A 17,607-nucleotide genomic window follows, 5' to 3' on the forward strand; every position below is an offset into this window, starting at 1 on the left:
ACACTGGTTGTGAAAAATTCAGTACAAGTTCATGTGTCCAGTATCATTTGTTACCATGTTCCAGGAGCTGTTCTAAGCACTTAGGAACATACATGTAAGGCTTATATATTCTTTACACCAACCCTTAGAGGTAGGGACTATTATTACCCCCATTTTGCACTGAGGTATCAAGACTAACATTAGGTCTCTGGCCTGAAGACACAGTTAATACAGAGTCTGAAAGCTGGTTTCACTGAAACCGAATCTAAGGCAATCAGGGCCTCCTTTAGTTCCCTTTGGTGGGGTTAGTGTCATCTAAACGCCTCCGCAGGGAAGGATCAGCACATGGGTGGGGCAGGAGGGAAGGGGCAGCTTTTTGCTGGTAGAAAAGGGAGGCCCACTTCTGACCCCAGTGGTTGAAGAGTTGCCGGGAATTCCCACGTACAGGGTGGGCTCTCTGAAGCACAGTTTAACAGCCAGAGAAAGAAATGACACATTTATCTGTTTTATTCCTTCCCATCCATAGAACATGTTTTTGTTGAGTGAATGAATGTCTGTTAAATGAACCTACCACGTGGAGGCTGGATTTCAGCTAACCGATACCAAGCTGACGGCACCATAGAGAAGTCACCTCTCCACTTCCTGTTTCTCAGGGTCCAAAACGAATGTTGTGGGCATCTCCCACGTAGAAGCATTTGTAGAAATGATGCTGGGGCTAGAGAAAGGCAAGTGGAAGGTCACTGTTGGGCCCGAGGCTTCTGGCTCTGCCCTGTGGGGTGCTCCTTCTGCACGCCACCAGCAAGCCCCCACGCCGAAGCTCACAGCCCACCGTGAGCATGCGTCAGCCTCAGGGCCTGCAGGTCCCTTTCCTAGGTTCTCCCTGGTCCTCAAGGCCAGTCTAACGGATACTTTTTGCTTTGTTGATGTTTTAAATCTCCAAATTATTGTTTACCATTTTATTTGTGGTAAGCAAAATGCTTTTTAGGGGGTGGATATGAAAAAATCGTTAAGTACTTAACTCTCTCTGTAGCCTCCGCAGTGCCTGTCTGCTCACGCCTGAGCTGCAGGTGGAGGAGGGAAATGCTGCTTGAGATGGAAGTGCCCTTTCCTGTCTTCGCCTGGCCCAGGTTTGCGTCCACAGCCCTCCTCGTCCGTCCGTTCCCCCGTGGGAGGGGAGTGCCTGCTGCAGGGTGTTCTCCTCACCCGGTCCAGGGACCCGGAGAGCTGCCCCGAGCCCAGACTTTGCTTCCACTCGAGGCCTCAGAGCCTGCTCCGAGCTGAGCCGCAGTGCCTGGTTCTGGCCTGCTGGGTTGTCAGGGAGGAGGGGGTAAGACCATAGGAAATGCTAACCTTGCACAGCCGAAAGCTTTTCTGGAAGGAAGGGTGTTTTGAGCCACACACTAGCCAGACAAAGGACCAGGCCCTGGGACACGCAGTCAGAACCGCCAGCTGCAGGCCTGGATGGAGAAGACATGCCGCTGCCCTAGAGCGGAGGGGTTTTTATATATTATGTTTTGGGGTAGAAATATGGAAGTTGTTTTGAAAGGCATGACATTGGCTATGGATGAGGGAAAAGGTGAAGTGGGCAAGTTCTAGGATGGTGCCCCGTCCCTAAGGAAGAGACATTTACTGTGGGCTGGTGTGGGCACTGCCTCTGGGGTCTGCTCCTGTGGGCGCTGCCTCGTGGGCTCGGGTGGATACACGGTCCTGTCTGAGGCAGAGCTCCCACAGTCACTGGGGACCCGGGGCTTCGCTGGCCCACAGCCATCAGCCGGAGAATTGCTCTCGCCTTTCTCTCCGTCTCTGGCCCGCTGTAACTTAATTTAGGACATCGTAGATGTTTTTCTGGGCAGAAGTTTTTCAGCTTTCGCTTCTGCTTTCGGACACTGGAGGAACGTTTTCTCCTTGCTTTCTGTTCTGTAAACGTTTTTGGGTTTTACAAACTAAGGTTGGGGGAGGCAGTTCTGGGGAGCCAGGAAGGCTCTGTCTTTGACCTGGTACTGGCTGGGTGGTGTCTCAGGCTGTGCCCTGAGGATTGGCACGTTTTTCTGAGTGTGTATTTTACCCCAACGACAACAATGAGTGTCTTGTGATTATTATGAGAGGTGTAGCAGCTCATCTGTTACCGAGAAAGAATAAAAGAAAAGAAGGCGATGGAAGAAGAAGTTAATTTTTTTAAATCCTCACCCGAGTATATGCTTTTATTGATTTTAGAGAAAGAGGGAGAGAGAGAGAGAGAGAGAGTGAGAGAGAGAGAGAGAGAGAGAGAGAGAGAGAGAGAGATCTATTGCCTCCTGTTTGCACCCCACCCAGGGGTGAACCCACAATCTTGGCTCAGATGCTCTAACCAACTGAGCCACAGGCCAAGCCCAATTTGTCTAAATTGATGTGAAAGTGGGGCATCCAAGGTGAAAGTGGGGACTGACTCAATAATTTTACTTTTGGCATTTATCTTAAAGAAACAAAGATGTGTACAAAATTTTAGCAGTGTCATAGTAGTGAAAAATTGGAAGCAATTAAATGGTGAGCAGTAGTTAAATAAATGATGGCACAACCAAAAAAGGATTATTATTTTGCCACTAAAGAGTATGCCATGAATGTTTTTTTTTTTTTATTAAAGCATGGTGCAATCCCATTTTTTAATAAAAAGCAAAATATATTTTACACATATGCATAGAAAATAGTCAGAAGTATACCCTAATATTAACAATGGATTATACCGGGGGCACAGAATGATGGATGATTCTTATTTCCTTGTCTAAGTTTTTTCTTCCAGCGAGCACACATTTCTGTGCAACACCGTGAGAGAGGAAATGGGTGAGTAGGCAACAGTTTAGGCAATTAGCTTCCTCACTCCTCACCAGGGCAGAGTCTGCTCTGCCACATCCTCACCAGACCAGCTCTCTGGCGATTCTGCCTTTACAGACCGAGAAGTCAGCGGGGACCCCCGCGCGTGTTCAGATACGGCACCTGCAGTTCAGAGATCCAGGGATCTCCATCCGACCTTCCTGACGCTCAAACCGTAGGTAAAGGGGTGGCCTCTCCCTCTGCAATGAAGAGCCGGGAGAACCATTTTCCCTCTCCTTAGGGATTTCACAGAGATTTTTTTTTTTCTATTTTAATCTTTCACAGAGATTTTATTTAGAGATTGAGTGAATTCATTTTCCAAGACTCGGTTCCCCTCTCCCGGTTCATTGGAAGAATCCCCACTGGCTTGGACTGTATAAGCCTGCATACTTTCCAGCCACATCACAGAACTCGGTGAAAGGCAGACGTTCTCTTATTTCATGATCTTCTCAGGGTCCTGCGTGCAGTGGTGGGTCTCTCAATGAGTTGCTCCCGTGTGGTTTGAGGCACAGAACCGCACGCTGAGCCTGAGGTCTCCAGAAGGATGAAGGGTGTGGAGGAGGGGCCCAGCCCAGCCGTGATTCTGATCAAGCCTCTCTTCCCCCTACCCCCTTCCCGCCCTGGCCTTCAGCCTCCTCTGCAAAATGACCAAGGAGGAGGTCTCGACCCAGTGATGGGGAGGCCCTCACAGCTCTAACCGCGGTGCTGAGAGCACCGCCGGCCCTTTCCCCCAATACGTGAGCCCGGTGGCATTGCAACCCTATGGTAGGTATTGTTTTGTGTCAATTAAAGACAAAGTAACCCTCCACCCCTCCACCCAATGAAAGTAGTAAGAACAAGAATGAATACACAAAGAAGGTGAAAACCCGAAGGAAAGGGCCTTTGCTCCCTGGTAAGGAGAGTTCTCAGTCTGAAGTCTGTAGTGGCTGTTGCACAGGCCCCTCGCCATCTCAGACGTATCTCTCGGAAGGGCTGGGCTTGCCTCCGGGCCTGACCACGGGCCTGGAAGAGAGACGACCATCACTGCAGCGAGTGCGGTGCAGCAGCACCCATGTCCACCCCCCTCCCCGCCTCCCAGGCTTGTGAGGGTCTGAGGACCGGTCCCTGGGACCCCGCACAGGCCTGGCGGAGTGAGCCCAGCACCCTGCCACGTGCCTGACATGTGCCACCTTATTTGTTTAACCCTCAGCAAACTGAGGGGCAGACACCGGTAATGAGGGCTGGAGAACGTGCCGGTGGTGGAGGCAGGATCTGGATACAGGACCTCTGTCAAGGTCCCCGTGGAGGTGAGAGAAGAAAAGGAAGCTGATAATCAAATCCTCAGCTGACCTGATTCTCAGTCCCCAGGAGGGTCACAGGGGAGCACGTGAGCAAACCACCACCACCCACCGAGTAGACCTACTGTATTTACAAGTCCTCCTGACCCCCAACAGCCTTCAGAGGGACCCCTCTCGGGTCCCTTCCTGCGCCATCACGTGCAGAGCTCCCTGTGTCACCCGCCGCTGTCCCAGCCATTGCACAGCGGACGTGTTTGCCTCAACTCAACCCCTCTAACATGCTGTCTCCTGGGCTGTGTCTCTAACCTTCAGCGCTGGCAATCCCAATAAAGTTTTCAAATGCATTAAAAAAAAAAAAAAGTTCCTTTGATAACCACACTAGGAATGTGTGCGGATTCAGTACTGGGCCAGCACCCCCCCCCCCCCCCCCCCCCCAGTGGGCTGATTTGCCTTGAGCATCCCGTGTGCACACGCCAAGCTCCAAAACCTCTGCCGAGGCCGAGCTGCCCGCGGTCTCGCCGCGTGGGGTCGCTCAGGTGTGTGGCCCCAGCGGCGTGTCACCTGCTTCGCTTTGAGTCGGGGCCGAGCTTTCCTCTCAGCTGCTCATTTCAGCATGGGCATTTTCAGAAAGAGAAAGGGAGGCTTCTCCTCCAAAAGCTCCCAACGGAACCCCAAGCATTGAACTTGCTAAAGTTCCTTCTCTGTTTTTACAGCCTTTATCCTCTTGGTCTGTCACCTGCAATTCGTGCATTGAACATTCACTACATTTCCGTTCTTAAAAACAAGGACCTCTTACAGGTCCTTGAACTTGCATCCCTTCAGGGAAATATCAAGGAGAGTGACTGCACGCCCTCCCCGGGTATAAAGTCTGGAAGCTTCCAGCTACTGAAAGGAACGTGAATGTGGTTGGTTTCCTCAGCCCCTGCTCTGTGGCCCCAGGCACAGGAAGGAGCCGAGCTTTGGACAGAGGCGCGGCTCTGCTACTTGCTGGCCCCATGGCCTTGAACAAGTCACCGCGTGTGCTAAGCCCCAGCTTCCCCACCCATAAAACAGTGGCCACGGGGACTGCTTTACAAGTTGTTATGAAATTTAAGTACAGGGTGTCCCCCAAAATGCATACACACTCCGAATAAGGACTAATTCCCACGGGTTAAATCTGAGGGGAAACACGGGAATTGATAATTATCGAAGTGCGTGCTCATTTCTGGGAGGTCACCCAATGCACTTCCATGGCGAGTCCTGGGGACACTGGAGGCTTTTCTGAGTGTGGGTGTCTGCGCCCGGGGTAGGTCTCCTGGCCTCGGAGCAGCGATCTGTGAGATGGGACCCCGGTGCCCGCCTAGCACGGTGTGTGTGTGTGTGTGTGTGTGTGCCGTGAGGACCGGAGAGATCCCGAGTGTAACCCACATTGCAGTGCGGGGCCGGGGTAGATGCTCCTGAGGTGTTAGCTCGGGGCTGCCTCGGCCTCAGCGGGAAGGAGAGAGGAGACGCAGGCCTTGTTCTCTTCCGGATCGGTTCAGAATGACCAGGGCTGAACCTGGGTGGGCAGCCACTTGAGCTGCCTCTGACGCCCCCTTTCTGTCACTCCCCTTCTCGGCAGCCAGTCCAGGCCCTGCCTGGGCACAGGGAAATTAGGAACCAAAGCTATCATTTACTTGGTTTGGGTGCTAAAAGGTGGACTTTCACCGAAACCGGTTTGGCTCAGTGGATAGAGCGTCAGCTGTGGACTCAAGGGTCCCGGGTTCGATTCAGGTCAGGGGCATGTGCCTTGGTTTCGGGCACATCCCCAGTGGGCAGCCGATCCATGTTTCTCTCTCATCGGTGTTTCTAACTCTCTATCCTTCTCTCGTCCTCTCTGTAAAAACTCAATTTAAAAAAAAAGTTAAAAAAAAGGTGGACTCTCAAGAAACTAGCTAGAGCAAGTAGGGAAAAAAAAAAATAATCCTTTCTTATGAAAATACCAAACCGCAGCTGTAATCATCCAGATAAAAAAGAGCTCAGGTTTTTTGAGGAGCTGGAGTAAATTGGGAGACCCTTCCGATTGTTAATTTTTGGCGCTAGGCCTAAGTAAGATGCAGATTTCTGAAGTCACAGCGCTCCCTGTCAGCCCCGCCTGGGCCTCGTCTCCTCCATTTGCCAGCCTGTGGCCTCGCCGCTCAGGCACCAGGCCGGGCCCCTGTCCCCAGGACTCCGCGGCTCAGGCCTCTCAGCCGGCTCCCCACCATCTGCTGCCCGGAGCCAGGACCTGGGCCGGGCTGCCCAGCGCTCAGCGGGCCCAGCAGCTCTGAGACTCACCTGGGACATTTGCAAACGCGCCTCCGGTTCCCTGGGAAGGAAAGAGAGATGGAGTGACTGCGGCCCGCAGCCCCACGGATGGCTTCTTCTTCCCCTCCCTGTTCCTTCAGGTCCTAACTCCGGGAGCCCAGGGGAGGGCCTCTTTTCCGTCCTTCTTCGCATCAATTAAAAAAAAAAAATCCCCTCCACCCCTCCCCGCAAAAACAACAACATCGCAAACACAGACGTGGTTGCCTGCGTGGGAACCAAAGCCGGGTAGGGGGCCCATGGGGAGAGGGTCAAGGATGAACCTCAACCCGTGGTGGGTCCCGGCCTCAAGGGCACCGGTCCCAGGGCCCAGAGGCTATCTCCCCGGGGGCCTCAGATAACCCCGGCCCCGCACTCACTACCGGCTGTGGCTGCGCGGAGGGACTGGCAGGGACCTGTCCTCCATTCAAACCTCCCTGGGCGATGGGAGGCGGGAGGGAAGCGCTTCCCCGCGTCTTGTCTCCGGGGAGAAACAGGCTGTGCCTGGCCCTGCGGGGCAGCTCAGAGTCCCAGGAGTCTCCCCCCACCCCCAGCCAGGGCTGCCCCCCTCCCAGCCAGGTTACCCCCCAGCCAGGGTTACCCCCCAGCCAGGGCTGCCCCCCAACCAGGTTACCCCCCAGCCAGGTTACCCCCCAGCCAGGGTTACCCCCCAACCAGGTTACCCCCCAGCCAGGGCCGCCCCCACAACCCGCCAGGGCGGCCTGGAGCGGCGGCAGCGGTCGGCCCCCGCGGCCCGCACTCACGGTGGCTGCAGACGGCGGTGGCGATCAGGGCCAGGAGCAGGGCCGCGCAGGCCCCGGCCAGCGGCGCCCAGATGTAGATGACGCAGGCGAAGGTCAGGTCCCCGGGCTCCTCTGCCGCACGGAGACGGGAACGCTCAGCAGCGGCCCGGGCCCCCCTTACCTCCCCGCCGCCCGGGGTGGTCTCCGCTCCCCCTCCCGGAGCGGGGCGGCCCCGGCGGGCTCTCCGCGGTCCGGACCTCTCCCCCCCCGCCCCCCGCCGGGTCCCGCAGTCTCACCTGCGGGGCGGGCCGCCGGCCGGCAGGTCTCGGGGCGCGGGGAGCGGGGCCGCGAAGCGTTGGTGGCGGGCGGCGGGGTTGGCGGCGGCGGCGGCGCGGTGGTGGGCTTGGCTGCGGGCACAGAGCGGGGTTAGGGGCCGGGCCGGGACCTGGACGGGACCCCCTCCCCCGCGCCCCTGCCCCGGGGCCGCCTCCCGGGGCCGCCTCCTCCCGGGGACCCCAGAAGGACCGGCTGCCGCCGCGGGGTTCCCGGCCCCGGAAGGCGCCCGGCGCTCCGGCTGGGACAGCAGCCCCCTCCCTGCACCCGCCTCTCCGGGCTCAGCGCCGGGCGCGCTGCCGTGGGCTCGGGGATCCCCACGCTCCCCGGGCCGGTAAACGGAGGCGCGGGGGGTTTAAGCACCGCGTCCAGGGCCACCCGAGCACCGGGACCCGAGCCCTGATCGGCTGGACCGAGAAAGCTATCTTCAGTTCCTACTCGGCCGCACGCCGGCCTCAGTTTCCCCGTCTGTGACATGGGAACGGGATCTAAGGAGCCCCCAGGGGCGCCAGGAGGCTCGGAAGCGGGGCGTTCGTGTGAAAAACGGGTTCAGAGGGCAGTGCCCACCCCACGCCTGCGCGGAGGGACTGGCAGGGACCTGTCCTCCGTTAAAACCTTCCTGGGCTATGGGAGGCGGGAGGGAGGCGCTCTCCCGCGTCCTCTCTCCAGGGAGAAACGGGCTGTGCCTGGCCCTGCGGGGCAGCTCAGAGTCCCAGAAACCTCCATCCCAGCCAGGTCTGCCCTCCCCCAGCCAGGACTGCCCCCCCTCAGCCAGGGTTACCCCCCAGCCAGCGCTGCCCCCCCCAACCAGGACTGCCCCCCCCAGCCAGGTCTGCCCTCCCCCAGCCAGGACTGCCCCCGCGGGCAGTGCCGGGCGCGGACCTGGCAGGAAGACGGGCACGAAGGGGCTGAAGTACAGCACGGAGTTGCTCATGCAGGAGCAGAAGTAGTAGCCCTCGTCCTGCTCGCGGAAGCTGTTCAGGGTGAGGACGTAGCGGTCGCTCCGGATCTTTTGGCCAGAGAACCGGCCAGCGTCCAGGTCCGGGGAGAGCTTGACGCGGTTGGTGTTGGAGATGAACAGGAGGAAGGCGGGGCTGCTGGCGGGGCCGCGGGCAGGGCCGGCCTTCTGCACCAGCCAGGAGCAGCCCGCGTTCAGCGTGGGCAGCAGCACCTCGCAGCTCAGCTCCACCCGCCGGCCCGGGGCGCCCACCACCTGCTGCGGCGCCATCCGGAACACGCTGGACCCGAGGGCCGGGGCGGCGTCTGCGGGCGCAGGCGGAGAGGCTGAGCCCGAGCCCGGCGCCCCCTCGTCTCCCTGCCCCCCTGTACACCCCCCCCCCCCCCCGCCACTCCCGAGGGTCTCGAACTCACGGAGCATCAGGCCCAGGGGCAGGAGCAGCCGGGCCATTGGCGAGGCCATGGCGCTCCCGCGGCTCCGCTCCGGGCTCGGGGCTCTGGTGGCTTCGATGGGCTCCGCTGGCCCCGGTGCGAGGAGAGGCGCTGGAGACCACGCGGTGGGACGCCGCGGGGAGACGCTGCTGCCTTCGGACGGCCCCCCAGCCCGACGGCCTCCTCGGAGGATGTGATGTCACCCGTCGCCCCGTTTTCTGCGGTTGTCACCTTCCAGCCAGCGAGGGGGCTGGGGCCTGGAGCAGGAGCCGCGGGGCAGCCTGGGGTGGGGTGGGGTGCTCGGGGGCTGCTGATGCTGAAGGAAAGAGCTTGGAAACGGCCCTCGGAAAGGGCACTCTTGTGGGGGTGGGAGAATGGTGCGAGGTCAGAGGCTTCAAAAACAGGGCGTGGGCGCGAGCAGCAACCAGAGAGTCCACGCGGCTTGCCCTCACTCAGTGTTTGTAGCGCCGTTACCTGGGGGCTGTGTCTGCGAAAAGGGCACCGAGGGCTGGGCAGGAAGCGGGGTTCACGGCTTGCCCACTTCTCGGGCACTGGGTCAGCGGAGTCTGGTGTTCACCCAGGAGGGACCGTGAGGCAGTCGGATCCTGGGGGAGACCACACCCTGACTCTCTCCTGGCCAGTCCTCCAGTTGTGCACATTGGTCTCCTGACTCTGACAGCAGGATCTGAGAGTGTCACTCCTGCCGCCGCCCAGGACCTGCAGGACTGGATGAGAGCTGAACCCTGGCTGGGCCCAGAGGCTTTGAGAGCTGACTTCCCCCAGGCTCTGCCCAGCGCCCCCCCCCCCCCCCCCCCCCCCCCCGCAAGCATTCTCTCTCCCAGGCCTTGAGATCCTCTGAACTCCTCTTGCCTTTGCTTGGGAGACTTTCTGCTTCAGCCCTGGGGCCAGCTCCCGGGCTGTGAGGCTTGGACCTCATTTCTCTGTATCCGTGGTTCTGGGTGCTGGGAGGAAGACGGGGGTAGCTGGGTGAATGCCTGGGTGAATGCAGGCAGTTTTCCCTCTCTGCCTGGCACACGGGGCCCCTTCCCCGTTGCCTATTGCTGCCCTGAAACCTTCCAGATCCCGGGGTGCCCTCCTCCCCGTTCTTTGGGGCTTCCAGACCTGCCCACTTTGAATCCTGTATCGGGGGCCCTTCAGACTGTTCAATCCTGGAGCCACGCCACCGGGCATTATCTGTCCTATTGTCCGCCCACCTGTGAGTCCTGTCTGGTGAGGACCCTGTCCCAGGCACCCCTGGATGTCACATCTCAGCTTGGGCTCAGCTGTATTTACCAACTGTACTCCCTTTGTGGAATCCTAACAAGTGTCCAATGGGCTTTTTAAAAAAAATGACATTGATTTCCATGTTCTCCTTCCCCCTCTCGAAGCATCAAGATGCTTACTAAAACATGGAGCATTTGACATTTTCTATTTGACACTGTTTTTTTTTTTAAAAATATATATTTTATTGATTTTTTTACAGAGAGGAAGGGAGAGAGATAGAGAGTTAGAAATATCAATGAGAGAGAAACATCGATCAGCTGCCCCCTGCACACCCCGCACTGGGGATGTGCCCGCAATCAAGGTCCATGCCCTTGACCGGAATAGAACCTGGGACCCTTCAGTCCGCAGGCCGACGCTCTATCCACTGAGCAAAACCAGTTTCGGCTATTTGAAACTGTTTTTAAAGTGTCTTTTAACTTGTAAGAATCACATATTCTTGAAAAACTTCAGCCAATACAGAAAGGAATCGAGGGAAAGTGCTGTCTCAGCTTCTCCCATCGCCATCCGCTCTCCAGAGAAAACCACTGTCACCTCTGAGTGTGTCCCTCAGTATCATCTGTTCATGAGACAGATGTTTTAGTTACATGCAATTGTACTATAAATACAAGTATAAATAAATGAGTATATGTATGTTTGCAACTTACCTTTTTTATCGAACAGTAGAAGGGAAGGTTTTCATGTAAGCTTATGTAGAGTTACCCCATTCTTCTGAATGGGTGCGTTTTCACTTAAGCAGTTTCTCCATTTTTGTAACGACTAGCAAGGCTGTAGTAGATATAATGTATCTGAATCCTTGAGGACTTGCACGGTACATGTACCACTTCCACATTAAAGATAAGAAAGGCTTAGGAGGGAAACCCTTTGTAATTATGGTTATGAATAGGGTCCGTGTATGTGTGTGTATGTGTGTGTGTGTGTGTGTGTGTGTGTCCCTGGGTGTGTAGACACAGGGCTGGGCCTTCCCTCACATGAGTGAAAGTAACAGCCAAGTCCAGACAGGCCAGTGACCCTCCGATCCTCATTTTATTTTATTTTTATTTATTTTTTTAATATATTTTTTTATTAAGTTATTATTTTTGTACATATACCAATTCCCCCTCCCCCCCTCCGATCCTCATTTTAGATAGCAGCTTGCCATTTTTATTTGTTTGTCTACTTTTTTGTTAATCCTCAGCAGAGGATATCTTTTTTCCATTGATTTTTAGAGAGTGTGGAAAAGAGGGGGAGAGGCACAGAGAAACATTGATGTGAGAGAGACACATCGATTGGTTGTCTTCCATACACAACCATGCCGGGCCAGGGATTAAGCCTGCAACCCAGGTAGGTGCCCTTGACTGGAATCAAACCCACTAACCCAGGACTGATGCTCTAACCACTGAGTAACCGGGTAGGACACAGCTTGCCATTTTGCCTCTTCTCTGTTCCCATTGCAAGGGTGTCAGAGGGCCCTGCTCGCCGAAGGATGCGATCAGGGGGGCGCTGAAGAGGGGGAAAGCTAGAAAGTATTCCTCACCCCGAGGAGGAAGCATGGAGGGGAGCCAGGGTCAACCTGCGGATATTTGGACCTTGGAAACTATGTCCCTGAGTACGATGAAGGTCGGATTTTGGGGTGCAATGCATGGAAATAGAGTAGACCCCCCCTCCCCTCAGTCTCCAGGAAGTGAGACTTGGAGGCCTTCCAGCCTGCGGCTAAGAGCAGTCTGAGCCCTGGGAGAGGCAGCCCCCTTTGCACAGAGCACGACGAAGGGTGGGGGATGCCAAGGCATCGCGTCAAACCCACCGAGGAGGCTGTGTGACCCCAAAGTATTTTTCACAGAACGTGGTGGATTTTTCAACGTAACCACAACAACATCCGCTGTGTATCAGGCAGAAGAGCAGATGCAATTGCAAAAGTTTTGGGGATGCTCGCTTGCTCTGGGGCCGGGTGTGCAGAGGGCTGGATTGGCCTGCCTCTCCCCTCCAGGTGAGCTCCCCCCTCCCCCCTGCAGGGCTCACCCGGGATGGCGGGTGAAAACATGAGAACAGCTGCATTCACCAAGCAAGCCCCTTATTTTTTAAAAGTTTCCAGAGAGAGAGAGACAGAGAGACAGAGAGAGAAATCAGTTTCTATGCTGAATTGAAACAGGCCTTTTTTCTCTCTCAAGGTATTTGTTCATAAAACATGGAAATAAAATAACTTTAATTTACACAACTTAGAGACATATTCAGAATGCATAACTGGGTGGGGCAGTGGTAGGAAATTAATCAGGGCTCAGTGTCACAGTTCCTAAGGTGCTGACGGCTGAATTGCCAGCTGTCTCCCCTTGCCTACGGAGTTGCTTGTTTGGGCCTAAAAGGCTTTAAAAGGCCTTGCTTTATCTGGGCCATAAATATGTACCTGTCAACTCTCTCTCACTTTTGCCACTCCAACTTCCCTCCACCCTGGGAACCTCCAAGCTCATGTAGGTTGCTGCCATCTCTTGCCTGGGCTCCTGCAATGGTTTCCTAACTGGCCACCCTACTTTTACTCTGGTCCCTTCCATTGCTTCTGGTCCTTTCCAGTGAAAACCTTGTCCCACCAAACCCCTGCTTCAATCTGCAAGGACTTCACAGGGCCCCGAGGGGAACACTGGGTAGTCCCCGAAGTTGCCAGAGGCCCTGCATGCTCAGCTCTCCAGCCCTAAGACCACCCTTTCCTGCTTGCCTTCTTCACATGTAGTCTTGATGTTTTTGAAAGGGTCCTTTTCCCTTTCCATTTCAGTGACAATGAGCATGCTATTCTCTAAGCCAGGAACGCCACCAGCTCTGCTCAGTAAGACCCAGCTCAAGCCTCTGCTCGCTATGGGGCTCAGCTCCTTGCCCCTCCCCGTCCTGTGCCGTATAGACCCGCCTGGACCTTGGCATCCCTGAACTGCACCTACTCTGCATGGCAACGGCTTGTTTGTTCACCCATCTTGATGACCAGACCCTTGGTTCCTTGAGGAAGAGACCTTGGCTTCCTCATATCTATACAGCGGTGCCCAACAGAGGGCATGGCACCCTCTTGGTCTTGGAGAAACGCTTGTTTGGTAAATGCTAAATGAAAGCAAAAGCAGGCGCAGCAAGCCAGAGGAGGTAGAGATAGTTGATTTCAGTTGGGTCATAAAAAGCTTTACAAAGTGTCTGATTTGGAGATAAGGTTAGAATTAGGAGAGAGGTTGGTTAGAATGACTTGGTAAAGATGGTGCCGGTACTATGCTTTAATACATAATCATGGCATGGTTGAAAGAAAAAGAAGAAGGAGGAAGAGGAGAAGGTAGATACATTAATAAAAGGATATGTAACTCAAATTCAGATGTGAATTCACTCCAGAAGAGATGCAAATTATGTAACAGTCTGAACAGAGTTTAAAATAAAGAGAGTAGCTTGTAGAACTTAAACAGGAACAATTGAATGATGATAAATACCGAGCATACTGGAAATGAAAACTTTAGCTATAAACATACGCTCCACATTGGACGTAGCTAAAGGGATAATTAGCAAAATGGAAGCTAGCGTTGAGGAAGCCCCAGAGAATGTGAAGCAATGAGGCAGATGCAGAAGCAGTGAAGACAGAAGCAGCTTGAGAAGCTGTTGAAATGTGGGTCAGCACTGTGAAAGGTTTGGTAGGGTTTCAGGAAAGGAAGAGTAAAGGGCATGTAGAGGAGGAATATTGGGAGAGATCATGGGTGAAGATTATCCACATTTAAAGACACAAGTGGTCTCAGAGTGCCAACTAGCATGAGTGAAAATATATCCATTTCTAGAACATTCCAAAGTGAAGAACCACAAGACAACAAAAGCAAAGAGAAGAACCCATCCTAGGGTGTCAGAGAAAGCTGGGGTAATATTATGCTATGGGTTCATTAATTAATTGGATCCACCCAACTCCCTTTTTAATCTGCTCTGTTAACTTTATTTTTTTTTATTTTTTATTTTTTTAAAATATATTTTATTGATTTTTCACAGAGAGGAAGGGAGAGAGATAAAGAGCCAGAAATGTCGATGAGAGAGAAACATCGACCAGCTGCCTCTTGCACACCCCCCACTGGGGATGTGCCCGCAACCCAGGTACATGCCCTTGGCCGGAATCGAACCTGGGACCTTTCAGTCCGCAGACCGATGCTCTACCACTGAGCCAAACCAGTTTCGGCTGCTCTGTTAACTTTAATCAGGCTTTCAACCTGCCGCCAAGGATGCAGCTTTGACAGGAAGCCATGAACGTACAGGAGCAAGCATGTCCCTTTTCTGCACTAGCAACACCGACAAACACGAGAGAGTTGGGTGTTTTCCTTCTCGCGCCTTTCTTTACTGAGGAGCAATGAGAAATATTTGAAAGACTTATCCGTACCTCAAATCCATTTGCCATAAATCTCTTGAAATTATTGCATTTAATTTTGTTTTGTTTATGGCAAATAAAAAGTCACCTTAGTTCCTCAATTATTAGACTGTTGAATGTAGATTAAATTTTTAAAAATTGATTTCAGAGAGGAAGGGAGAGGGAGAGAGAGTTAGAAACATCAATGATGAGAAAGAATCATTGATCGGCTGCCTCCTGCACACCCCCTACAGGGGATCGAGCCAGCAAGCTGGGTATATGCTCTTGACCAGAATTGAACCCGTGACCCTTCAGTCTGCAGGCTGACTCCCTATGCACTGAGCCAAACCTGCCAGAGCAAGGGTAAGTTGTCTTGCATTGTTTCTCTACATTAGGGAAGAGTATGTTCATTTGTTTCATGGATTATATTCTTCACATTTTCAATGACTCACATTTCGAGAAGACCATGTTTTTTCTTTAAATTCTTTCACAAAATAATGGATCACACCTTAAATAGCTTATCTGTGATCTAACAGCCTTGAACGAATTTCTCCAGGATCCTTGAGAATGGTCCCCAGTGAGTCCCTCTTCTTGTCCCCGGTGCCTGTGGCATCCACTGCCCAAAGCGGTCTCCGTCCCTCCACCACTCATCCGGACCCAGACCTGCCCAACTCTGTAAGAGCTGAACTTCTCCTATTACTTTTTAACTGAAATCCCTTAGTTTGAGGTAATTGTAGGTTGACATTGCAGTTATAAGCATGTACAGAGAGATCCTGAAGTTTCGCCCAATGGTAACATCTTGCCCTTAGTACAAATATCACCAAAGGTCACTTTTTAGGTTTAATAATTAATTTTTGAGATTCTTAACTTATGCTATTTTTAAACAATTGTGCACTACTAATAGTGGCAATGATGGTATAATCTAAATAACTTCTTAAAACTTAGAAATTTATGGTTACAGGAAATTACTATTTCAACATATACATTTTGGCAGGGACAAATGGTCAATAAAAGACCTTCAAGCATAAGGAACTACTACAGTCCAGCTGGGGGTGGTTCAGTGGATGAGCATCGAGCTTTGAACCAAGAGGTCACAGTTCAATTCCCTGTCAGGGCACATGCCTGGGTTTCATGGGGCTCATCTCCAGTAGGGGGTGTGCAGGAGGCAGCCAATAGATTTTTCTCTCTCATTGATGTTTCTGTCTCTATCTTTCTAAAATAAATAAAAACATTAAAAAAAGGAACCTATTACATTAGAATAAAATTCTATGGAGGAAATGGGATAGAACTCATAAGTTTAAGGAGAAAAAAGAATGATGCATAACGGATTTATATGGTTTTCTTCAAACCTGTAGCTATTGAGATTCTTTGGTAGCGAAGCTGCCGAGAGGCAGGGACCTGCAGCCGAGATCCCGGACCGGATCCCGGACGTGGGCTCCGTGGGCCGCTGGCGGGTGAGTTCCTCCGTCGCCCACACATTGGCACGTCGGCCCCCTTGGCAGCTGCGCGGAGGCCTGTGAGCGCTCCTCCAGGACAAGGATCAGCCCGTGGTGCTCACTGATGATCAGGTGCCATGGACGGAGCAGAAGGAGAAGGACAAGCTGGCCCTGAGCCAGGCCGACTGGGTCCCAGCTGAAACCCAGTGAGGCCTAGGTCAGACCCAGCCCCCAGCCCCGGTCAGCACCTGGCAGGCTTTTCCCCTGAGTGTGCAGTTGGTGTGAATGAGCCTCACGTGCAGAGTGACTGAAATAAATCATATGCAGAGTGTTCTCGCTGGGTTTCCACAAAATTTGGGGGCCGTTCTCCCTCTCACATTGCTCCTTGGAAGCTGGAGCGAACCCAGAGCCTTCTTGGTCTGGGAGTCGGAGAGCAGAAGCACAGGACCACGTAAGGGTGTCCCTGCCAGAGGTGGTGATGAGCGCTATCCATAAACAAACCTTTCCCTGGGACTCACAGTCCCCTCACCGAGGCACCCTGTCTGTGAGGTGATTCCCAAGCTCTCCTACAGCCAGTCAGGTTTTCTTTTTAAAATTTGAGCTGCAATTTATACTCTCATTTTCATGAGTAACATCTTTTTTTGTTTTTATTTTAAACTAGAGGTCTGTTGCATGATATTCCTGCAAGAATAGGCCCGTGGCTTCACTCCCAGCCACCGCAAGCCAGCAAGTCCCCGCTCCCCACACCAGCTGTCGGGAACCGGCAGGTCCTTGTCCTCGCTTCTGTCTGGAGCACCCCTCCAGTAGCTCCCTCCGCTGCCCACCTTCCCCTCATAGCAGGCTTCTTCTGGCCTGCATACGCAAATTAACCTCCATCTTGTTGGGCTAATTTGCATATTCACTCTGATTGGCCGTGGGCATAGCGAAGGTACGGTCAATTAGCATGTTCTCTCTTATTAGTGTAGATTATTTTGAAACAATTATAGCCTCAGAGTAAACTGGGGAAATAATACAGGTCATCCTTTGTAGCTTTTGCCCAGCTTCCCGACAGGGTAACAGTTTACACGAGCAGAACCAAACCAGAGATGGACCTTGGTATAGCGGTTTGGATTTTACAGGGAAACTTTTTGCTAAACAACCTGCTTTTACTGTTTGTGTGTTGATAATGATGTTGGAAGGAGAATACATTTTCTGATCTAGAAATTATTATGGAATCACAGGTTCTGGTTATAGTATACTTCAGTAATTTTTAAAACCCACAGAAGTCTGTAAGAAGAAATATGTTCATGTACGTACATAGCTGGTACTTGGCGAGGTTATCGTAATCATACTTTTTTTAAAAACTAAACTTACAGGAATAGACTAACTTTCTAACCTAGGTGGCCTGCACCTAATTAATAAAACAAAGAGATGAAGCCACCACCAACCAACCCCTTCTGTAGCTACTGAATTACTATTTACCCACACTGTGTAACACTCTTCGTTTTGTCAGTCTTTTCAATTCTGCCAGTCCGACAGGCGTTAGTGGCATCTCACTGATGTGCCACTTGCATCCCCCCAGTTAAGGCTGAGCGTGAGCATGTTGGCACGTGTCGGCCATTCGGCTCGCCTCTCTGCACAGTGTCTGGGCGCCCTCTTTGCCCTCGGCTTCATGTTGGGCACCAGCAATGGAACTTCCACACACCAGGCACTGTCCCTGCTTC

At 53.1% G+C, this 17,607-nt stretch overlaps 1 protein-coding gene across 2 annotated transcripts; it reads right to left on the reverse strand.

Annotated features, from left to right (window-relative positions):
* Positions 1–2,595: 2,595 nt before the first annotated feature.
* On the reverse strand, positions 2,596–9,049 carry CD8A (CD8 subunit alpha). 2 transcript variants are annotated; one of them, XM_084900845.1, is made up of 6 exons: positions 8,852–9,049; positions 8,363–8,743; positions 7,444–7,554; positions 7,169–7,279; positions 6,399–6,429; positions 2,596–3,828 (listed from the first exon to the last, which is right to left on the reverse strand). In XM_084900845.1, exons 1-6 carry the CDS (start codon positions 8,898–8,900, stop codon positions 3,777–3,779), a joined length of 735 nt encoding a protein of 244 aa, XP_084756971.1. In that variant the 5' UTR covers positions 8,901–9,049; the 3' UTR covers positions 2,596–3,776. The 2 variants fall into 2 exon arrangements, with proteins under 2 accessions (XP_084756971.1, XP_084756970.1); XM_084900844.1 differs by lacking the exon at positions 7,169–7,279 and having other exon boundaries at positions 3,100–3,828; positions 8,852–9,044.
* Between the last annotated feature and the right edge of the window lie 8,558 nt (positions 9,050–17,607).

Source organism: Pipistrellus hanaki (assembly GCF_964339955.1).
Source record: "Pipistrellus hanaki genome assembly, chromosome: 12".
In the NCBI taxonomy this organism is placed as follows: domain Eukaryota; kingdom Metazoa; phylum Chordata; class Mammalia; order Chiroptera; family Vespertilionidae; genus Pipistrellus; species Pipistrellus hanaki.